The sequence below is a fragment of the Nothobranchius furzeri genome, chromosome 14 (assembly GCF_043380555.1).
Source record: "Nothobranchius furzeri strain GRZ-AD chromosome 14, NfurGRZ-RIMD1, whole genome shotgun sequence".
Classification (NCBI taxonomy): Eukaryota; Metazoa; Chordata; class Actinopteri; order Cyprinodontiformes; family Nothobranchiidae; genus Nothobranchius; species Nothobranchius furzeri.
In genome coordinates, this window is record NC_091754.1 from 21639416 (window position 1) to 21660772 (window position 21357).

Here is a 21357-nt window from a genome sequence, read left to right on the forward strand (position 1 = left end):
TGTGAATGACGTGCTTTTCAACTAAAAAATGTTTTTTGTAGTTTAAAGGGGGTGATATAATGGAAAATCCACTTTTTGAAGCTTTTTAGCATTTAATATTTTTGTTTCCTCATGAAAAAAATACCCAAATCCATTTTTGGCTGCATTCATGCATTTTCCCGTTTCAGCTACAAACTGTAGAATTTTATTTTGAAATTCCTGAAAGGGCCTAATGTAGAAGTTGTACATCACTCCATCTTCCTGCTCCTCCCCTGGAAGCTAGTCTCAGGTCTTCCCTGGCCAGCTTAGGCTAGTAGTCTAGTGGTTAGAGTGCTGGGCTGACGTAGCTTTGCACAGGTTCATGTCCCAGTCTCAGCATTAACTTATTTCTTCTTTTTTTGCTGCACTTGCCAGTGTGATGTTTTCTATCCTTTATTGGTAAACTGTTTAAATATAAGGGCTAATAATAGGGATGCACCAAAATGAAAAGTATTGGCCGAAACAAAAACACTGAAAGAAATTATCATGTCAATAATTAGAACCATAGTATTTATGGCTATGATGTGCACTAACCTCACTAAAATCAAGGCATTGTAATAAATCAATAACAAAACCATGAATAATGAATAATTAAAGAAAGTACAAGCAATCAGCAAGTTTCAACTTGAGGGCAGAGCGAGATTAAAAGAAAGCAGGTTTACCTGACGATCTGTTTCGGTTTTGGTGATTTAGGTGGAAAAAGGGATGTATATTGGTGAAATTTTGGCGATACGATACATATCATGATACGGGGACATGATACAGTGTATCGCAATATATTGTGATACATTCAGTTAGACGTTTTTAGCGTTATTTATTGTAGGAATATTCAATAATCAGTCCAAACTGATACTTAACATGAGGTATCTGAAGCATAACAGAGGGAAATAAAGCCCATTGCACACTGCTGCCAACTAAATGATAAATGACCCGCACTTGTATAGCGCCTCTCAGAGTAAGGACTCCAAAGCGCTTTACACTACAGCGTGTCATTCATCCATTCACACTGATGGCGTTGACGGAGACGAGGCTGCCGAGCACAGGCACCACCGGTCCCCCCGACCACCACCAGCAGGCAAGGTGGGTTAAGTGTCTTGCCCAAGGACACAACAGCAGAATTCTCGGTCCAGAGCCGGGATCAAACCTCCAACGTTCCGATTACTGGACAACCCGCTCAACTTGATGAGCTGCTGCTGCCCTAGCAGTCTGATTTTGAATTGTACCAAAAGAAAAGAAAATACACAAATATTTATATATAAATTCTTCCAAAAATTAGATGAGGCTTTTGAACATCGATATAATATAGCAGGAAAAAATATCACAATATATTGCCATATCGATATTTTCCTTTATCCCTAGTGGAAAATGACCCAAAAGTGCACTTTCGGTGGCTGAATTTTTGGTGCACCCCTATCTAATGTGGTCTTCGGTAGGTGTTTTATTTATTTTTATTTTTTGCTTTATTTATCCAGTGTGAGACGATGTGAGGTGAGCAGAATCAATCAACTAAAATGCTGATTGGAAATGACCAAATTCAAAGATGTTTAGAGACACAAAATAATTTGCAGAAAATAATCAATGAAACTAAAATATCAAAATCTGCTTCAGCTGGCTAAATAAATTACTGCTGACACCACTGGGATTCAAATCTATGCCAGCACATGACTAAACTGTTATGTCAGGTAGACACTTTAACCACTGGACAACCGTAGCTAATACAGTAACAAACTTGCCCTAATGCTGTTGTTGGCACGTTTTTTTGGAGTGGGCGTGGGCGGAGTTTCATTTAAACAAAGCATTTTATTTCCCAGTATAAATTCAGGCTGACGAAAATAACTCCTATTTAAGAGAAATGACATCTCAATAGTGCCAACAGTAATATTTAGTCATATACTGTGCTTACCATTGTTCTCAAAGGTTTAAGATCGCATTATATGTAACTAAAGACATAAAAGCAAGTAATTAAGATCTTAACCATTTCCCCTCAGCAGGAAATAAACGTGTTAAAGCCAAGGCTACTGTAGGATTTCAGGAATGAATGCACCCTTCCCAAATTTCAGTTCTGAATATTATAAAACATCAACTAATAGAAGCCATTATCTCAAAGTGATCCAGAAAGAGGTGTGGTTAAAACTCAGAAAAATAGTTGCTCATGTTAACTTGGGTGCCTCAGCCTGTAGTTTGTGTACATAGCAGTGTTGTATTATTGTCTGAGCGTTGACACACTTTCCTGTGTCCTGCTTTTTTTTTATTCAAATTTTGTAAAATGTCTTTTTTTTTTTTTTTCAATAAAACTGTTCCCACATGGTGGTTGTCTCCTTTCTGAACCTCTTGTGACCTTTAGTTGTTTTTATTGCACAGTATCTCTGATTTCAGACTCCGATGCCCGTGGGGTTTATAAATATTTACTGTGCACAAAGTGGTCAAAGGTGCTTTATCTAGGAGTGAAAATGAACATAAAGGGCACGTTGTTGGGTTGCCAAGCGTGTTTTACAACGGACCCACGCCACTGCATGCATAAATGTTCGTTGTGTAACAATGAGTGAGGTGTGTTATGCTTTAGGCAGGAGTGACAACTGAAAGGCTTTTAAAATGTTTAACAAAGCTCACTGGGACAAAAGTTTAAACCGGTGACTATTTTGTCTCCAGATGACTCCATTTACCAACTTTAGTAAGCTAAGCCTTCAAGTTGGGGCCTGACTCGAGCATGTGGCGAGTTATGCAACCACCCCTTAGATTTTATGAAGCATCTGGCAGCAATCGGTTACAAAACACCACACAAAAATCCTCACGAACCAAAGAGCAGTTTTATGAATAGTTTATTTAAGGGCATAAAAGACAGGATTTCCAAACCGGACACCAAACAGAAGACAAGTTATAAAAGAAGTAACTGATTGAAAGAATCAAGATGTATAGAAATATTTATATATACAATATATATGTACACACAGTAACATTCTCATTTATCTCAAAAGCAGATATTTATATTTACAAACGTATTGGTTAAAGAACTTTTGAGGATACCAGTACAAAATATTGAAATATTACAACGTTGAAGAGTAATAAGCAGGAACTACTATAGCTTTGTTGGGCTTCTAAAGCTTAAAGCTGAGTAAATACAAAGTTATTGCATAGTTTTCTGTTAACGCAGTACCGTGTTACAAAGGAGACAAGTGGTCGTCCTCGCTCTTGAAAGTCTTTTTGATGCGAGGGACGAGGAAAACACTGCCGTCTGTTGACTGCTGCAGAGAGTAATCCAGAGGCGAGTACGAGTTCCCCTCCTCGTCCCTCAGCATGCTAAAGACTTTCAGGTACAAGCTGTGGAGCTGCTGCTTCATTTCCTTCAGTTCTGTCTTGTTCTTGCTCTTTTCGTTCAGCTGGCGCTCCTTTTCCTCCTTCAGCAAGTCGAGTTCGCTCTCCAGACCCACTATGTTCTCCATCTTGCGCTTGCGGCAGTTCTGAGCGGCCACCTTGTTCTTACCGCGGCGGCGAATGTCGCGGACCAGGGCCAGCTGGGCCTCGTTCAGCTGGTGCTTAGACATCAGCTCGTTGAAGTCGTCAACAGGCAGGTTGATTATCATGCCGACAGTGAACGGGATCTTGAGGGACTTGGCCCTCTGCTCGTCTCTGGAAAGACGCACATCGGAGCGTTTCTTTGGTTTGTCTTTGGTAAAAGGAGCACTGCTGTGACCAGCCTCCTCCGCTGGGTCCACCTTGTGGTCTTCTGGTTTCTTTACCTGTTGTTGTGACTGCCCAGTTGGTACTGACACTGGTATAGCAGATCCAAGATCATCAAGTTGGTAATTTAATGGAAACATCTCAGAGTAGTCTGACTCTGGGCTCCCAAGGTAGTTGTCCATGTCCTCCATCTCTGAGTCACTGTAACCAAGGGAACCGCCTCCATATGCAGATTTACTCGGTGAACTGACATTTGGGCTTCCATTAGTGGAGAATCCTGAATCTGAATCTGGATGTTCTTTCAGATTTTCTTTGCTTTTGTCGAACGTGTCGCCAGGTGAGAGGCTGTAAACGTCCATCGGCGTAAAGGCGGGTTTGTTTGGAACGTCGGCCACGGTTTCACTGACTTCTTGGCCAAACTGACCACTACGCCCTTCCAGCTCATTGGTGGGATAAAATACATCATTGAAGGCTTCTGGGTTAAAGGTTGCATTTATCTGAGGGGCCTCTGCTTTCATCTCCACTCCGGGAACAGGGCCATCAAATGTGTGCAGAAACTCTGCAGGGCTAAAGTTCACAGTGTTTGTTTTGACATCTGAGATGTTGGTTGTGGGGTTAAAAATAGGAGTCTGGATCTGTAGATAGTTGGGAAAGTCTGGATTCTGAACTTCACAGTTGTTGGGAAGTGGATAGGCTGCAGTCTCCATTGTGTCTTCAATTTGCATGTTCAGGCATTGCTGGAAGACAAAAGAAGTGATGAATACACACACCAAAAACAGTATAAGGTTACAGTTTAAGATATGTTTGTGTAAAAAGAAGTCAAATATGGAGTTTTGATACAAAATACTCCACTGGTCACATTCGTCAGATGGCACCGAAACGTGGGATCAGTTACCAAATTTAATTTGACGTTAAAAAAATGTTCTCTGTATGTCAACTATAGAATAGAACAAACCTTTATAATCCCACAAATGAGAAATTTAAGTGCTACGCAGCTCTTATAGCAAAAGGAATATAGATGAAGACACAAAATAGGGCTATATGCATAACAAAATAAATTTATGTGAACAAAATATATAAAAAATTTTGGTGACGCTTGAACGAGCTGAACCAGTTTTGAATGTTTCTCAAAAGGAAGGGGAAAAAAACCGGTAGAGCCGGTTGTTGAACAAAGTGTCCAGCTGGGTTTTCCAAGATGAGGTAAACATCCTCCTCTGTGATCTCGTGACAGTTACAAACGATTTCATCTCCACTGTCAACAAACTATTCCAAGATCTCTGGTATGTCGGACTCTTGACAAAACTGTGCCACTTGACAGGTGGACTGTAGTTCAAGTGAGGTGAAGACAACAAGCCTCAGCCTGCTCCGCCTACCGGTTACCATGGAAGCGTGAGGTGCAGCTACAGAAAAGGTGCTCTTCACCTTTCCTCCTGTTAGTGTGGGTTTAGCCACACCCTCTTTAAACAAGATGTCTCCCATTTCTATGACATTAAAGTCCTTGAGAATTGTGTTGTAAGAACTCAATGACACCTAATCAGTGGAATTGGCTGGGCACACGTGACTCACGTACCCCCCCACACAAAAACGTTTACCCCCTAATGCCACGACGCTGCTATTAATACGTTCTTTGGGTGCTGGTTCCACAACACAGCCTGCTAGAGTCCCTGCACTATACCTGCAGCTCGGGGAGGGATAATAGCTCCATCCAGGCCTGCTCCAAATCTGGAGACATCCTCTGTGGCGGTTCCAGCTGCTCTGAGGGGAGGCTGACTGGCGGCAGAGCTGGATGCTCGGGGGACATCATGGTGCTGTTGCTGGTAGGTACTGAAGCAGCCAGTGTGTTCTGTGAGAGAAAACACAAAATGTGACAGTCAAATGTCCTCTACAGGCTGCTGTGTTGTGTGGCAATAATTGAGTCAATATTCTTACCTCGGTTTCCTCTACAGGAAACGTCTCTGCCAGAAGCTGCAAACATTCATCAAATGACATGCCATCGATGCTTTCTTCTGTGAAGCTGACATTCTGCAAGAGGATGTAAAGATGTTGCTGTGACGTGTGTACTTAAACTCCATTTGTGGCGTGTTTTTGATTTTGTACGGCGGCTTTAAAATGTATTCCACTTCGATGCAAACCACCTGACCCACCTGTGTGTGTGTGTCTGCTAGATGAGGTGGTTACCTAGCTACAACACAACCAGGGCCTATCACATGATGTAGGAGTGGCCAGCCACCAACAGGAGTAATGATGCCAGTTGCTTGTACCTGAGTAACCTCCAAGGGTGTGCCAGCTGACTGCAGAGGGGCGCTGGGCGGTGGTGGGCGAGGGATGTACTCCCCAGTCTCCTCATCTAGCTGTAGCTGTGCCAGAAGGGCCTTCTCTTGCTCCCGCAGCAGGTGCAGCTTCTTCTCCTCCTCCAGCTCGCGCTGCCTCTGCAGCTCGTGCTCTTTCTGACGGTGGTTGTAGTCGAACACCTCGCGCCTGGCTCCGAGATCGATGTCCTGCTTCCACAGGATGTCAATCAGGTCCATGTCCTGGAAAGACGGCCACAGATCACCTTAGAGAGTTGCGAGCTGCCGTGCCATCCTGCAGCGATGAGTGCCGGAACAACAACTGTGAAATCAGGCCGTCGTACCTGCCACACCCTGTCCTGTTTCTGCTCGCTGTCAGCAACGTGGTACAAAGCCCAAGTGGAAGAAGAGAATGAATTATAAATGTTGTTCTCTGTTTTCATTGTCGCCACCAAACACCCGACAGCGTCTTGATCTGATAGCCTTACCCATCTCATTACACTGAGGTGTGAGTTCTTTTGTCCCGCTCCAACTCTTCAATAATCAAGTGACCCTATCATTTTATGCGACCCTTTGAGTTTTCTAAACCAGTTTAAAGCCAAACGTTCGTTTGCAACTTGTACACTATGAAGACAGAAATAATTTTACACCATAAATTCAGATCAGAAACCAAACAACTATAAGAATCTTCTGAGTTTCCACTCACCACCATCATGCTTTGTGCTCTTTAAATGAAAAAACCCCAAAGTTGGTTGTTGTTTTACATTCTTCTTGGGTTTTTCTCTGTAGTTTATTTACAGAAGAAATCTGTTTCACAAGACCTCAGGATGTTGCATGAAACCAGACACCGGTCTGAGAAAAACCTTAGAAGCACGTGACATGTTTGTTCCTCAGATCGGTGAATAAAAACTACTTCTGATTGGTGGCTTTATCCTGAACTCTGGGCAAAAAAACCCACAAAAAGCAGAACAATGCAAAAACGAACGGGGTGTAACTATCTGATTAAAACGTATAGCGACAAACCACCATAGCAAACAGATGAGCTCCTATGTATTTTTGGACACTGTTGACACAATCTTTCCTGAATTTGTCTTTTCAAAATAAAAAGCCACTAACACCCCTTGCCTCAGTGTTGCATCAGAGTCATGACCGCCAAAGGATTACACGTTACTGAGCCTGCCTACGATAAATCACGCTCCCCGGCAGAAAGGTGAACATGCAACCAGAAATTATAGCATTTGGCAGAATGAGGAAGTCCTCAAAAAAAGTGTAGGTGGCATCTGAAAACACACCTGTGGTCGATGTTTTTCAAAGCTTAAAAAAAGAAACTGCGTTAGTCAGGCCTTAAATAGAAACTTCAAGTTCAGCACTTAAAATTCTCCTTTTGTGCACCACAGAAGTTTTATTTTAGTTAGATTCTCTTTTAGAGTAACCAGAAAATGCTAAAGTGTGGTGGCTTTTCTTTTGTAAGGTCAATGAGGATTTCACAAGACTCAGGTGGTCACGTGAACGAGGAAGCTTGGATTTCCCCTCGACAACATGCAGCCACACCAGTCAGACCACCATCCTTTCAGGTAAAGTTAAGACTAATGAAACGGGTCACCATAATGAGTATTTCACAACATTAAAGGCTGATCTGAACACGTGTATCATTTAAGATGGTTCTTTATTTAAAGGAAGTGAAAGGGGCCGATCTTTCCTTTGATCATTATTCTTTGGACATTCACCCTTGACCGAGAGTGGTGAAACACAGCAACACATGTTCCAAAACAGCCGCTTTAGGCTCTGATCTGTCATTTTTAAACACCCAAGCTCCCTTTGACAACATTCTTGCCTAAACACAGTAAAATAATTAACTAGTCAATTGAGAAAAGAGTTTTTGTGTTTTATGTAACAAAATCAGATTTAAAACAACAAAAATAGAAGCTACTATATGTTTTTTTTAAATATATAATAAAATGGTGGTTAGAAGATGGCCAGTATCAGATAAGGGATCACATGCCTGGGAGAGGAAGGGGGTGAGGAGGAAGAGGGAAAGGACGCGCATTCTTGTGAGAAAACAATTTTCTCCAGGTTTACCCACTTTTAAAGGCATGACACTTTGTATGGCCAAGGGGGAAAGAGCCAACGCCGGTTAAATCGTGCCACTGATATTTTATGTTATTCCTATTTTGATTTCCCTGCGAAGAAAAACGTTACATGACTTGCAGAACTGAAAGTTTTACATGAGTTACCGGTTTTATTTAAATGTTTTATCACAATAATTCCAAATTAAATAGTACAATCTGCCCCAACTTAGATATTTGATTTTAATTAAAAATACATAAGAAGGCCACCTAAAGTGTTATAACAGAGGACGTTGACAAGGTTTGTTCAAAGAAAGCTAATTAATCAAATATTGTTTACCTGTTGACTGGAATGCATCACCTCCATTTCCATCATCATGGAGATCTGTGCTGACGTAAATAAAACGCCTTATAGGTGAAAACTGGATGTATTATTAATCCACAAATGGCAGGTTAAAATGGCGAGCGGTCCGTAAGGCCAATACTGTCCGTGAGGGCGGCCGCAGCTGACTTTCGGGAAATATTTGCCTCCTCCGGAGCTCGAGAGCGTCACGGAACCGATGGCCCCGCCCACCAAGCTGCGGCTCCGGGATCGTCCCACTCACGGCGGCCTATGAGACAGGAGCATAAGACCCGCTGTGCGCATGCGCGCTATGCCAGCCTGCCTAAACCAGTCTATGGCCTAAACTCATAACTGTTTAACATACTGGTACCCAAGTAGTTATTACACAACTTACTTACACGTGTTTAAATTATCCTCAAATATCCACGTGAGCTTAATTTTATATCTAAAAAAGATATTTTGTGCTTAAATTGGCCTCTCCAAACATTGCAGCTGTTACCTATCAATGTTTTTGTTTCGTTTGGTAAACAGCGAGCCCTGCTGGTGGTTTGGGTGTGGGACTGGACGCCATGGCTTCTCCTGTCTCCTTGAGGTTATTTACTGACAACAGGAAAATTTCTATTAAAAAAAATTGTACATTTATTGAAAATGCCTCTTGGAGACATAAAGGCTGTTTTAAAAAGCACTTATTTATATGTGGTAACTTACTATTTTTGAATAGTACTAGCACATTTAAAGGTATTTGTATGGTATTTTGGCTACTTTCTAACAATTCCTAGATGTCACATTGCATCATACATTTGCATGTCTTCAGTAAAAAGTATGCAACTGATTCACTGCATAACAACAGGTTCTTTTTACAATTATGTCACATATAGTGGTCAAAATAATTAAAAGGTGAATTTTGATTATTTGTTTTCAAGTTTTGGTCATTGTGCTGTTACATCATCACGTAGTGTTTCTGATCTCCTTCAGCTTTTTGTTCCTTTCCTTTATTGTTTAATTGCAAAATATGAAAACTCAAGTGTCGTAAAATAATCTCAAAGAGATGCCTTCAAACAATAACTCAAGACCTGAGAGATACTTCATAGTTCAACCATGTGTGTGTTTTGTCGCTAAATAGGCTACTACTTTACGTGTCAAACTGTTGGGTTAGTTTTTATTCATCTAAATAAGTGGGGAAAGTTGCTTTTATGCCTATTAATAGCAATTAACTTGGTAATCTAAAAAATAGTTTCTTTCAAATTTGTCAAAGACAAAATAGTGTTGTTTTTCTATTGAGCTTGAGACTTTCATGTCTAAATATTTCATAAGTTTGCACTTGACAGAGAAAAAAACTGCCAAAGTTCAATGAAAAACTTTGATAGACCATCAGAATAAATGACAAAGAGCTTTTTGAAAAGTATAAGAAAGTCTGATTTCTTGGAAGAAAGATGAAAATGAGGAATGACTCAAGACTTTTGCACAGTACTTATTCATTTGAACATATTTGAAACAACAGAGGAAATATACACTGAACAATGAGAATTACTTTAACTTTTTTCTGCCAAATAAACTGCTTCGATAACTTTCACCAAAGGAAGTACATTTTTAGATTATGATCGTCTCACTTGCAAACAAAAGTCATGTTTTAGAGTGCAATTCATAATTCTCCACCAAATGAGTTACAGTAAAATAATAATTGTGTTTAGTGTTGTAAAATGAAACATTTAATAGGTGGTTTACGTTTTATCTTAAACTGGTTGCATGCATGTTTAAATATAATACAAACATTTTAAACTAAAACGGGGTTTAAGTTAGTGAAAGTTGATATCGGGAACACAAGGCGCGCTTTCTGAAGCTTAACTCATCAAATAAGTTGACTTGTGAAATATGTCAAAGTCGCAAGACTGGCTTTATTGTGCTGGGTTTGGCACTTATCTGCTAAAAACTCCACACTAACGTGCAGCTCGCTCTGCTTCTCCGTGAATTTACACTAAAAATCCCATTTTTCTCCCCTCCTCTCTCCCTGGTGCGCGCTCACGAGCACGCGTTCACGTTTGGCAGCTCCACGTCGACATTCTTCCAGCTGCATATAGTGAGAGCTGCACGGCGCTGGGGGAAGAAAAGGTAAAAGCGGTTGTAGTCACCTTATGATCTGAGCGCAGACGGACGTCAGCAGCAGTGAGAACAAAAAACAACAACAAATCGGGGTTTGCTTTGCAATCTGTTGCCTTGGCCTGCAGTGATCCCCAGCTCGCTTCTCTCTTTTTCTTATTTTTTCTCCTTTATGATCTAGACCACCTCGTGTTGGATTGCAGCTGTTTCCCTATCAGGTACAGTATGGCTTGCATAACTGATATCCTGTAAGGATAACCTTGCTTCACACCTAATACTGTCTGTTTTCTGTTATTTTGCATTGCTAAAGTTGCAGCCACTTGAATGATTTCTGATTTAAGTCTCCCAACTATCTCCAAACTGGTACAGCTCCCTGCTGGCCTTCTTTTTTCCTCACTGTCATGTCTGTTAACATTGTTTGGGGGAAAGCACGGTCTGGGCCTGCTTAGTTCAAGAAGTTTTTAAAACTCAACAGGTTGCAACCAGGCAGATGAGTTTATTTATTGTGATTTCACAAGTAAAATTCAAGAAAATGTGGATATGGCAACTTCTGCAACCATCCAGATGTTCACATTTGAGGAGGTGAGTAAATGTGCTCCAGGTTAATTCGGAGAAAGTGTAAAAGTGGTCCACATTCCTAAATGATATTTTGGTGGTTATTTCAGAAAAGAACAGTGAAAAAAATTCCACCCGGCGTGTTTTTGCCTGTGTGACTGGAAGGCTGTCTGTAGGCCCTTCTCAACTTTCTTCTGTATTCTTTAAAAAACAACATCAATGTTGCTCTCTGGTGTGCCAAGCACTGGAGTTAGTAAAGTTTTTGTGCATTTTTCTCTGTTTTTTACCTGGCTGCAGTTTGAAGGAGCACCTAGTCGTCTGGAGGATAAGGTTCCACACAAGGACAAACCTGTGAGGTGGCACTGTGGCTTTCCAAATAAAGTTCTGTGATACACTCAGACTCGACTCGCATGCAGTCAGTGCATTACAGAACTTTGTTTTGGGAGTTAATGCTTTAACTTGTGCAGAAATAAATCATCAAACCCTTCACTGTTCAGTTTCCAGAATGATGTAATTATTATTTATAACAAGCTTTTTAAATAAATCTTCATGTTTCACAAGTTGATCATAGTTTTTCTCTGTGTCTGTTTTTTGTAAAGGCTTGTATTTTATTGTAAATATGTGTTTACTTGTTTATTAATTGTGTTAAAACGTTGCTGAAAGTGCAGCACTGTGTGTCGTATGGAAACACTGATCAGTAACAGTGTTGTTACAGTTTCAGCTCTTACATTTTTTACAGTGTAATGTTTCTACATATACTAAAATCTAACGGTTGCCATTTTGTTCCCATCATCCTGTATCGTGGGCAAATCAATAAAATTTCTATTTCCATTTAAATATCCTCTAAATTTGCTTTTTATGTATGAAATGTGATAACATGTTGACTAATCCACATATTACCTTTCATAATAAACATTATTTTAATGTTTTCCAACCAATCTAACTGCTATGACTCCTTTCTCAACATATGCAACCGGTTTGGGGTTGCAAGGCATGCTGGGAAATGCATTAAATGATGCATTCAAGTGCATGCCAGTGGCTCATTTTAAAGAGTGTTTGAAAACGTGCCGGCTGCACAGTTTTCTGCAAACTCTAAAGAAGAAAATCCCCAAATCATACTACTTTATTTTAGTATCTGCCATAATTGCAGGCGGAGGAAAATATCCATCATATTTTCCCTGACCTAGACCATGCACTAATCTCTCAAACCCTTTGTAAGGATAAAAAAGACAGATTATGACCTGATCACTGATACATATTTTTTTTCTATATAATTTAATTTTTTTTGTTGCTTTGAGTTCTGTATTTGTCTTTGATTAAATTAGTTTCTGTGCAGTTTCAATTTGCGTTTCAGGGAATGTTTAAAATCCAACCATCACTGTTTAATATTAGTGATTAAATAGCAACTTTTACTAAATTTTGCGATGATTTGAGCTTAGAAAGCTTCAACTGCACTTCCAACCCAGCAAATATTAAAAACATGCCAATTTTTAAAGATTTATGTTGATGGTAAATTACAATTTGTGTTTCAGACCTCGTAACACAAAGCAGTAACGATTTGTAGATTTACTACCACTTTAAAATAGTGTCAAAGTGTTCTTTATTAACTCCGACAACGAATAAATCGATATAATTCAAAGCCGCCTTGACAATTAAAATCTGTGGCCTGATTCTGGGAACGGCTTATGAAGGCAGCACACTTTTCCTGCTATGAGCCGATCCTGGATCAGCTCCCTCCTTTCACAAACACGGAAGCAGCATGGCGTCCAACAGCTCCCGAGGCAGCTCCGAAAGGCACAGGATTGCACAGCACAGACTGAGCGTAATAGCCGGGCATCTACAGCGACCACTGAACGGTGACACAACCATCCGAGCCACGGAGTGCAAAGCTCAGGGGACCAGACCAGATGTCGCCACCGAAATGAAGACTGTACCCAGAAGGAGGTACAAGGCTGTGATGGAGCGGTTGACTACCGGCCATCTAATAACGAGCTTTTGCTCGTTATTAATCTAACATTTAACTACAATAAACAAAACAAAAGCTCATAGGGTGACATTTAATATAATCATGGGGGTTGTTCGTCCTCAAGCATAAATAACGTAGCTTAATGAAGCTTGCTAGCTAAGCTTCCTCGGCTACATAGTAGCCAGTCATTTGCTACAGAGTGGGTGGGTGCGGCTAGGAGTTTGGTTGACTTTGTCAAAGTTAGCCCACGTCGGTTAATGTGTCTCACGAGACAATTTAGTTGTCATTTTGGTTGTACAAGCCCAAGATAAATGTCGACAGAGCTACTCTTCTATCCACGAATAAGACGAGTGAACGTGGCGGCTTATTTCATCTGATATATACCGTTATGATTAAGTCATCCTCTGTCGTTCAGTTAATGCGATTGAGTTGTTTGAATTATTTAATATTACGTACAATACCGGATTTGACAGAGCATTGCTTTATTTGATGATTAAAACTTTTAATAAAAACAACAACAACAATAAAACCATAAAATTTAAAATGTATGAATCAGCGGAGAGCAACACGGAAACGTTTGGTTCTTCTGTAATCTGATTGGTCAGAACAAGCGATGGCCTGACTTTCAACCTCAAACTTTGGCAAGCTGATTAATCATATAATCCTTAGGGTTTTTTTAACTAATTTGAAACTTGCAGCATAAAAAAACCCTAACCCTAAATGTAAAACGGGAGGCAAAAACTGTTCAACTAATTGAAATTATTCAAAAGGCCTAATACACTTGAATGAACAATGTGGTGTAATAGGCAAATTTCTGAATTTTTTTTTCAGTTGTGACTAACCCATTAAATGTTGAAACGGCCTACCAGTTTTTCAAAGAATAATCCGATTCTGTAGATTGTGGTCTGTCAGTTGTGTAGATCTGGAAAAATAAATTAGATAAGTAGGGATGTGTATTGGGGAAATTTTGGCGATATGATACATATCACAATACTTTTTTACTGTTTTACTTTTTATCTGTACAACACTTTGGTCGGCTGCCATGCCGTTTTTAAATGTGCTTTATAAATAAAGTTGGTATGGTATGGTACAATGTATTGGATACATTCATGCAGATGTTATTAGCAATTTTATTGGACTAAATTTATTGTAGGAATATTCGGTAAATTGTCCAACTGATACTTAACATGTTTAACATGAGGTATCTGAACCATAACACAGGGATTTACATTTCGTTGTTGGAAACAAAACCCATTGCACTCTGCTGCCAACTAGCGGTCGGCTTTTGAATCGCACCAAAATAAAAGAAAATACACAAATGTTTGCATGTAAATTTTGAATATTGATATAATATTGCAGGAAGAAATATCACAATATTTTGCTGTATCCATAATTTCTATACGCAGCTTTTGAATATCGATATAATATTGCTGGGAAAAAATCACAATATATTGCCATATCGATATTTTCTTGCGTCTCTATAGATAAGCCTAATTGGATTTTGCCTCCTCGTGCAGTGCATTTTAAACTTATTACTCTGTTAAATTTTATTTTTGCAGTGCATATTAACAAATAAACATAAATTAGAAGTGTATCTGCGCAACTATGGAAGTGTTTGTTTAGATATCGGAATTTGTATTTTGACTTGTACAAACGCTATTATAAAAGCCATTGTGGTTAGATTATATGTTACAATGATTTGCCATAAACATCTTGCCATCGTGTGCTGACATCTAGAGTTAGCTTGGGAAAGCTTCAGTCTAATCAGCACCCCACAGTTATGGCTGCACCTGGTGTTGTCATTATATCTTTATTATGATCAGTGTTAAAGTGGCAGTGGGTAGTTTATGTTTATGTTTATTTATTTGGCAGACGTTTTTATCCAAAGCGACTTACAATTTATAACCTATAGGGCATGTTGTGATCTGTGGGGGAAACCGGAGTACCCGGAGGAAACCCACGCATGCATGGGGAGAACACGCTGCGCAACTCCACGCCGAAAGGCCACAGCCGAGTTTCGAACCTGCGACCTTCGTCCTGCGAGGCAACAGTGCTAACAACTGCACCACCATGCAGCCCAGCATGGTGGTGCAGTTTCTTAGTTTCTTGGTGAGAGGGGGCAGTGCATACATTTCAGGGTAGTTTTACACCATATCACTGACTTTTGCTAGTTTCAAAAAACTGTATGATTAAAGTTACCTGTCGAGCAGAAATCATGCAAACTCAGCGTGGCTCCTCGGACTTTGAGGGTCCTTCTGTTAATTCCATAGAGAGAATGTCACGCCGATGCTAGTTTTCTGGTGCTGTAGTTTCCGGATCTGCTCGGAGTCCTGCGCCTGCCAATGATATCAACCTACAGCAATACCATTCGGCTAAAAATTATTGCATAGTTTAGCAGTTTTGTTATTTACTGCCCAAAGGTTTTCGAATATGGCAACAACTTCTGTAGGCCGTACGTCCTGCCAATCATTTAGTATGACATCATCAGTAGACGCAGGACCCCGAGCCGGCCAGAAGGAAACATGGCATCAAATATGGCATGCACCAAGACTTATATCTGTGCCAGATTGACTTTAGACCTGATTTTTATTGTTATGTTTCAAAGCCACCAATATTTTTCAACGACTGAACATTATTTTATTTTGAAACATTTCGATGGATATTTCCCGAGATTAATTGTAAAAATTACTCATTGTGTCTTTAAATATTTCAAAGTTCAGAAGAAAGCACTAAATGGTTTAATTGTGTAAAAAAAAGTGAGTGAATTTGTTCAACAGCATTATCACAAAACTGGGATTACATGATTACTACCGGGGTGCTTTCAAGCAAAAAAAATCTGGATTTTCAGGCAGTTGTATGTTTTAGACTACATACCTCTGTAACCTTAGGTTATGTTGTGTAAACTGCACGCGTCCTCCAATAAGTCAAGACCTGAGATGTTTTTAACAGCAAGTGTGTGTGGAAATGTAGACTAGACAAAACCAATAAATGTAAGTGCAGCTCAGAAGAAAATTAATAAAGTTGTGCTTTAGGAAGTTTTCGACAGAAGATGCTTTTCCCAAATATTCATCAGATGAATTAAAACTGTTACAGCGGCTCTGCCGACGAGTTAGCTTTTGAATGCAAACACGGACACGAAACACCCACCTCTCTCCTCGGGTATCTTCCCTGGATCCGCTTCCATCGGAACCGGGAGCCCGCATTGCCATAGGATACAAGATGGCGCTAAACACCAGTCACCGTTTTCTAGGTTGAAATGTCTCTTGTTGTCCAAATCGTGTTTTTCTTTTTGCGACTCTGGTAGTTTGTTCTGAAGTTGAAATGGTAGCAGCCGGCCGTTTCTCCTTTTCTGATATTATTGAACGGAGACACCAGTGGTGTTCTGTTGCAAAATAAGGGAGTGCATAATGAGTGGAGGACTCGGGGAAGTGTAGCGAGACCGACGACTGTACGGTCCAACAGTTGCTTTCAGTCCAAAACGTTTTATTGGCGAAGGTTTTTAGACAAATTCGAGAGAACCACTTAATTAAATGTTTCCGTTTCTTTAAATCCACGATATATTTATAGCTATACTATGTTAGAACATTGTTAAGAGACATGAAAAATGTTTAGGCTAATTTGTTTTCCGAATTTTGCTAACACAGCTTCAAATTTTTATATAATAACATACGAGACCTGCGTCTCTGCTTTAAAGATGCTCCATTTGTTAACTTTTCTCTGTTGTAGGTTGTTAAGTAATGCCAACTTGATTTATATGAATCTGGAGTGATTAATCACACATTTGTGTCACTCTGCACAACACCTGGCATCATTTATTCTCATACCAGACACTGCTGAGAAAAAAAAACCCTCAAACAATTAAAATGTTGGAGCATGGTTGCCATTCAGAATTTGTAGGGAATTCCCAATGAACGACTTTATCCCACTTTATTCCACTGATAGGATCTCATCCAAGTACCAATAAGCTAATGTGAATCTTCAAGTTGTTGTACAGCTGAATTTACTTAAAAAGTATAGTCTACTACCTTTTTAGAAAGCAAGAATGATGATGAATTGGTTTATTCCTAGAAAGTATGCTGTTTGCCTGAGAAATCCCAGATCCTCTTTGCATGGAAAACCATTTTGTGGGGGAACACCTGTGAAATCAATTGGTTACTTCCCATTGTAGTTCCTCTGTGTCAAACAAAGAAGAGAAAGTGCCTTTGTCATGTTAGAAGTCACGAGTTTAAGCTTGATAGATCTACGAATTTAGTCCCAAAAACAAATGTACTTAAATGTAAAATAGTTCAACACATTTTCTGGTTCCTGTTTGAGCAATATGCTCGCAAGCCTGTGTGCAAAACATTTCAGTTTTCTGGGCACCCTGGGAATACCATAGGTGTGCCTGCCTGCATCCTCACAGTAAATGTGCCCACTCATAGCCAGCCTCTTTTCTCATGAATAGAAATGCTGCACGATTTGTTAGTAATTCTGTAGATTTTTTGGTCACACACATGTAGTCGTTTTTTTCTTAAAATAGACAATCCTCCATCGCCAATGCAGGAAAAACGGCTTGGGTAAACGCCACCTGATTTTCAGCAATAAACGATCCAGGCAAATTCTTAGGCATGCCAAGCCTGCAGGTGGCAGTAGTTCCCCAAATTGTCACCATCTTTGCTGATAAACATTCCTTGGACGTGGAATAACTAGGTGGCAGGGAAGAACAGTTTGTAACGTCGTCCTTCATCTGTGGTCTACGTAGACGTTATTGAGTGAAAGTGAATGTAAACACAGGTCACACATGTGATGTCAGAGTGTTTTTGTCCCGGGCAATGACATTGTGATACCTAAAACCCAATCATTTATGTTCAGATGCAAATGCTGACACCCAATTTGGTCAGAGTTTGTGAAATAATAGTTTTTAGTGTCATTTATCTTAACTTTCATGTGGATGTAAAGCCAAACTCAAAAAAATATCCTCGTTTTGCTACATGTTTACAGGGCCTTGCTCTTTTTCACCTTGGTGTTGGACATGTGGAGTTTCAGATATCAAGAAGGTTTCAGGGGATCAGTAATTACCTCTTTTCTAGTTTTTGTAATGGGAATTTTACACGACCAGTAAAACATAACAGAAGAATAGTAGCAAATACATTTTTGTAGTCTCCTGGTATATGATATTTAATCTCACAGAGTTGTTGTTATTCCACAGGCAGGAGATTATGAAGTGGAATGGCTGGGGTTACAATGACTCAAAATTCATCTACAACAAGAATGGCCAAGCAGAATTCACAGGCAAAAGGTAAAGTGGAATATCACACAGTGCTCCGAGGCAATCTGCTCTTCCCTTTCTGTTGGTAATTTAATCTTGTTCTAGGCAGTGTGTTAATCTTGAGGATTCATTCTGTGTTGTGGCTGGAGGCTGGAGCTTTATGCGCTGATCCCTTTCACAGTCCCCTCTTTGAATCGGTGTGCTGGTTTCATCATCCTCCCACAACAATGTGCTGCTTCTGCCACCTAGTGGTTGGCATTTAAATCCTTCATTGTCATCGGAGAAGGTCACCAGTTGTGATTTTTTTGCCTCTCCAAACTCTGCTGCTCGTTAGCGGGAACAACCTCCCTGACTTTTTTATAATTGATCATTTTATGTTGGGTGGGAAAAATCTAAATCCCAGGTGCTGCAGGAATGATGTCGTTTAATTGGCTGCAGGTGTTAAGAAACCATTTTAATTCAGAACAGAAAATAGCTTTTTTTAAACCTTTTTTTTTCAGTCTAGCCTAAAACTGATGAAAGCTCTTGTTTCATAATCAGCATGCCAATCGAGAAGTTAACGGTGGAAACTTTTGCAGCATCCATGAAAATGCATTTTGAGTAATGAGCTAAACAGGATGTAGCATTGCTAATTGTTTCCTCCTGGTGAAGCACGTGTCACCAGCTGCTCCGAGCTTTTCCAACTACCTGACTGTTACATAGCAACAAGGAGCGAGGCTCTGCTCCTCTGTGTTTGCTGGGACAAAAGTTTTTTTTTTTTTAGTGCAGAATGTGTTTCACCACGTCTCTTTTGGACCTGAGGCACACCACAGTTCCCTGATGGGCTGGCCTAGTCTTTGCCAGAAGCTCAGTTTTTGCAAGAAATAGCCAAGACAATCACGCGAGCAGCTCTGTCACTGCTGCTAACCTCATAGGCTTTTGTATTTACGCTAGATAGAGATAGAAAGATTTGGCGGGCTCATATTAACCATTTTTTACATATCAGCATCAGACCATTTATAAGCACGCTCATCCGTGGGCAGCCTAGTGCTGCAGCTGAAGTTTGATTTTAATTCTGACCACAAAATTACGATCAACAGTTGGGGTTAAAAAAACTGATTCAGAGTTTGAAAACTGTGTTATTGTTGACATTTTGGCATGCAAATAAGGTAGACTTAGATATCAGCCATGAAAATCAGTTCAAAAAATCTGCATCGGCCACCGGTTGACCGTGACCCCTATGTATCGGTATCAGCGATAGAAAACCCCGTATAGATAGATCTCTATTAGATGCTAACTTTTTTCCCAAATAAAACTGCCAAGTTACTACTTATAATGTAAGAAATCACTAATGTACTAATCAGGGATGCACGATACCTCTTTTTTCCAAACCAATACGATAGCGATACTTGGATCTGAGTACTCGTCGATGCCGATTACCGATAACCGATACCGATACTTCTACCACACAAAAAAATGCAATGATTTGGAATACAGATTTTATTTTCTTCTCTGCTTTCAACCGGAAAAGACTGTGAGGTAGATAAAAAGTAAAATATATGAATGGAAATCACCACAAAACTAAAATATTTGGTGAACAGAAATGACAAGTTACAGTGAAGCCATTTTCAAGCAACTGCATTGGTATCGGTTCCTGGTATCGGTTAACTTTTACCAATACCAATACTGGTATTGGTATTGGTACCGATACCAGTATCGGTGCATCCCTAGTACTAATGCAATGTGGTGTAAATCTAATCTATCCGTTATTTTTATTTTTATTTTTTACCTAATCCAGGTATAGACTGAGTGGGATGATCATCCCTGGCCTGAGAGATTGGATGGAGAGCACATTTGGTGCCACTGTGCAGCATAAAACTCCAGCAACAGTGAGACATGTTTTCTCATTGTGCTTCTGCTGAATGGGAGTACACATCACTTGGTCACAGCAGCTCAAACCACAGTGTTTTTTGTTGTTTGTTTCAGCCCGTTCTGAATACCAGTGCCGTTCAGCCTCCCACACTGAACGAGGCCTTCGTAGAGGGAATAAAATCCACAGGTATTCCATTCTCTCACGACCCAGAAGACCGAGTGTTTCGTTCCCATGGTAAGGCAGAAAAGAACATTATTTTTATTTTTTTTTCACCCCTTGAATATTAGTAAAGTAAGTTGATGAAGATGATGTATATTTCTGACTAATTCCTGTTTTCCCTCCAGGTCACTGCTTACATGAGATCTTTCCGTTGAGAGAGGGGAAGGTTGGCCGCGTCCCAGATATGGTGGTGTGGCCAAGTGAGTTCAGGTTTCCATTATTTGGTGGGCGGAGGGTGTGTTGTTTTTCATATTCCCACGAAGCATCACTGATCCTCCTCCTGGCTCAGGTGATTTAAAGGGTTAATCTCTGCAGAGGCAGGGATATTAATATGTATGAGTGGAAGCTTAATAAGAAGCGTCAGGGGGAGGACGGTTGACACCCAATACTCCACAGTCTGGCCCGCCACAGTACAATCATGAATTATGGTTGGGAGATTGCTTTTCTCTTGTTATGGCTGCTCCTATTTTATCATGCAAATGAGTGTTGACTGATGGTTGAAACTTGATTAGCAGCCTCCCAAACGGGCTGCAAATCACCAAGAAACTCCTCCTGGAATCTCGTCCAAGGTGGTTCGAAAATTTGGACTTTTCCACACTTGTAAAAATACTCATTTAATGTGTTATTTATTTATGATTGACATAGATTTTTTTCATTCAAATCAAGGTTTTTACTTTAAGAAAAGGCTTAGTCTCAATGGTAATCCTAAGAAAAAACATTGTATTAGAACATGAGCATCTCTCAGTGCCTCCAAAGCACCCTAGCCCGGCTAAGCACGTCCATGTGGAGAGCATTACTGCTCTTCCCGCTCGCTCGCCTCTCCAGTGTGAATGGAATTAGGCTCAGCGATTGGTTAAAATACGCCAGTATCGATCCAGCGCGTCCCACTCTGGAGAGTGGAGCTTAATGCAGTCTGACTCTGCCGGAGAAAGGCCCCAGGCAAATTAAAGATACCCTGCCTCTGCTGCTGCCCTGCTGTAATGGTTCAGACAGTATGCAGTTTAGCACACATGGCTTGATTTTTATT

The 21357-nt window shown here is 40.2% G+C and overlaps 2 protein-coding genes and 1 long non-coding RNA gene across 4 annotated transcripts in view; 2 read left to right on the forward strand and 1 right to left on the reverse strand.

The window, feature by feature from the left end:
• Positions 1–2820: 2820 nt before the first annotated feature.
• On the reverse strand, positions 2821–8572 carry nfe2l2a (nfe2 like bZIP transcription factor 2a). Of its 2 annotated transcripts, XM_015966453.3 has the most exons (6): positions 8391–8529; positions 6329–6356; positions 5958–6227; positions 5626–5718; positions 5372–5539; positions 2821–4433 (listed from the first exon to the last, which is right to left on the reverse strand). In XM_015966453.3, the coding sequence occupies exons 3-6, from the start codon at positions 6222–6224 to the stop codon at positions 3177–3179; spliced, it is 1785 nt and encodes a 594-aa protein (XP_015821939.1). In that variant the 5' UTR covers positions 6225–6227; positions 6329–6356; positions 8391–8529; the 3' UTR covers positions 2821–3176. The 2 variants fall into 2 exon arrangements, with proteins under 2 accessions (XP_015821939.1, XP_015821938.1); XM_015966452.3 differs by lacking the exon at positions 6329–6356 and having other exon boundaries at positions 8391–8572.
• A 1864-nt stretch (positions 8573–10436) lies between these two features.
• Positions 10437–11478, forward strand: LOC139062627 (uncharacterized). Its single transcript, XR_011516192.1, has 3 exons — positions 10437–10585; positions 10672–10708; positions 11343–11478. It is a non-coding gene; the product is annotated as an uncharacterized lncRNA (long non-coding RNA).
• Positions 11479–12725: 1247 nt separating this feature from the next.
• Positions 12726–21357, forward strand: part of agps (alkylglycerone phosphate synthase) — a 29881-nt gene continuing 21249 nt past the window's right edge. Inside the window, exons 1-5 of the mRNA XM_015966450.3 lie at positions 12726–12989; positions 18200–18289; positions 20037–20127; positions 20225–20345; positions 20456–20530. Of these exons, the coding sequence (XP_015821936.1) occupies positions 12805–12989; positions 18200–18289; positions 20037–20127; positions 20225–20345; positions 20456–20530 (562 nt within the window). The 5' untranslated portion in view covers positions 12726–12804. The remainder of the gene's footprint in view (positions 12990–18199; positions 18290–20036; positions 20128–20224; positions 20346–20455; positions 20531–21357) is intronic.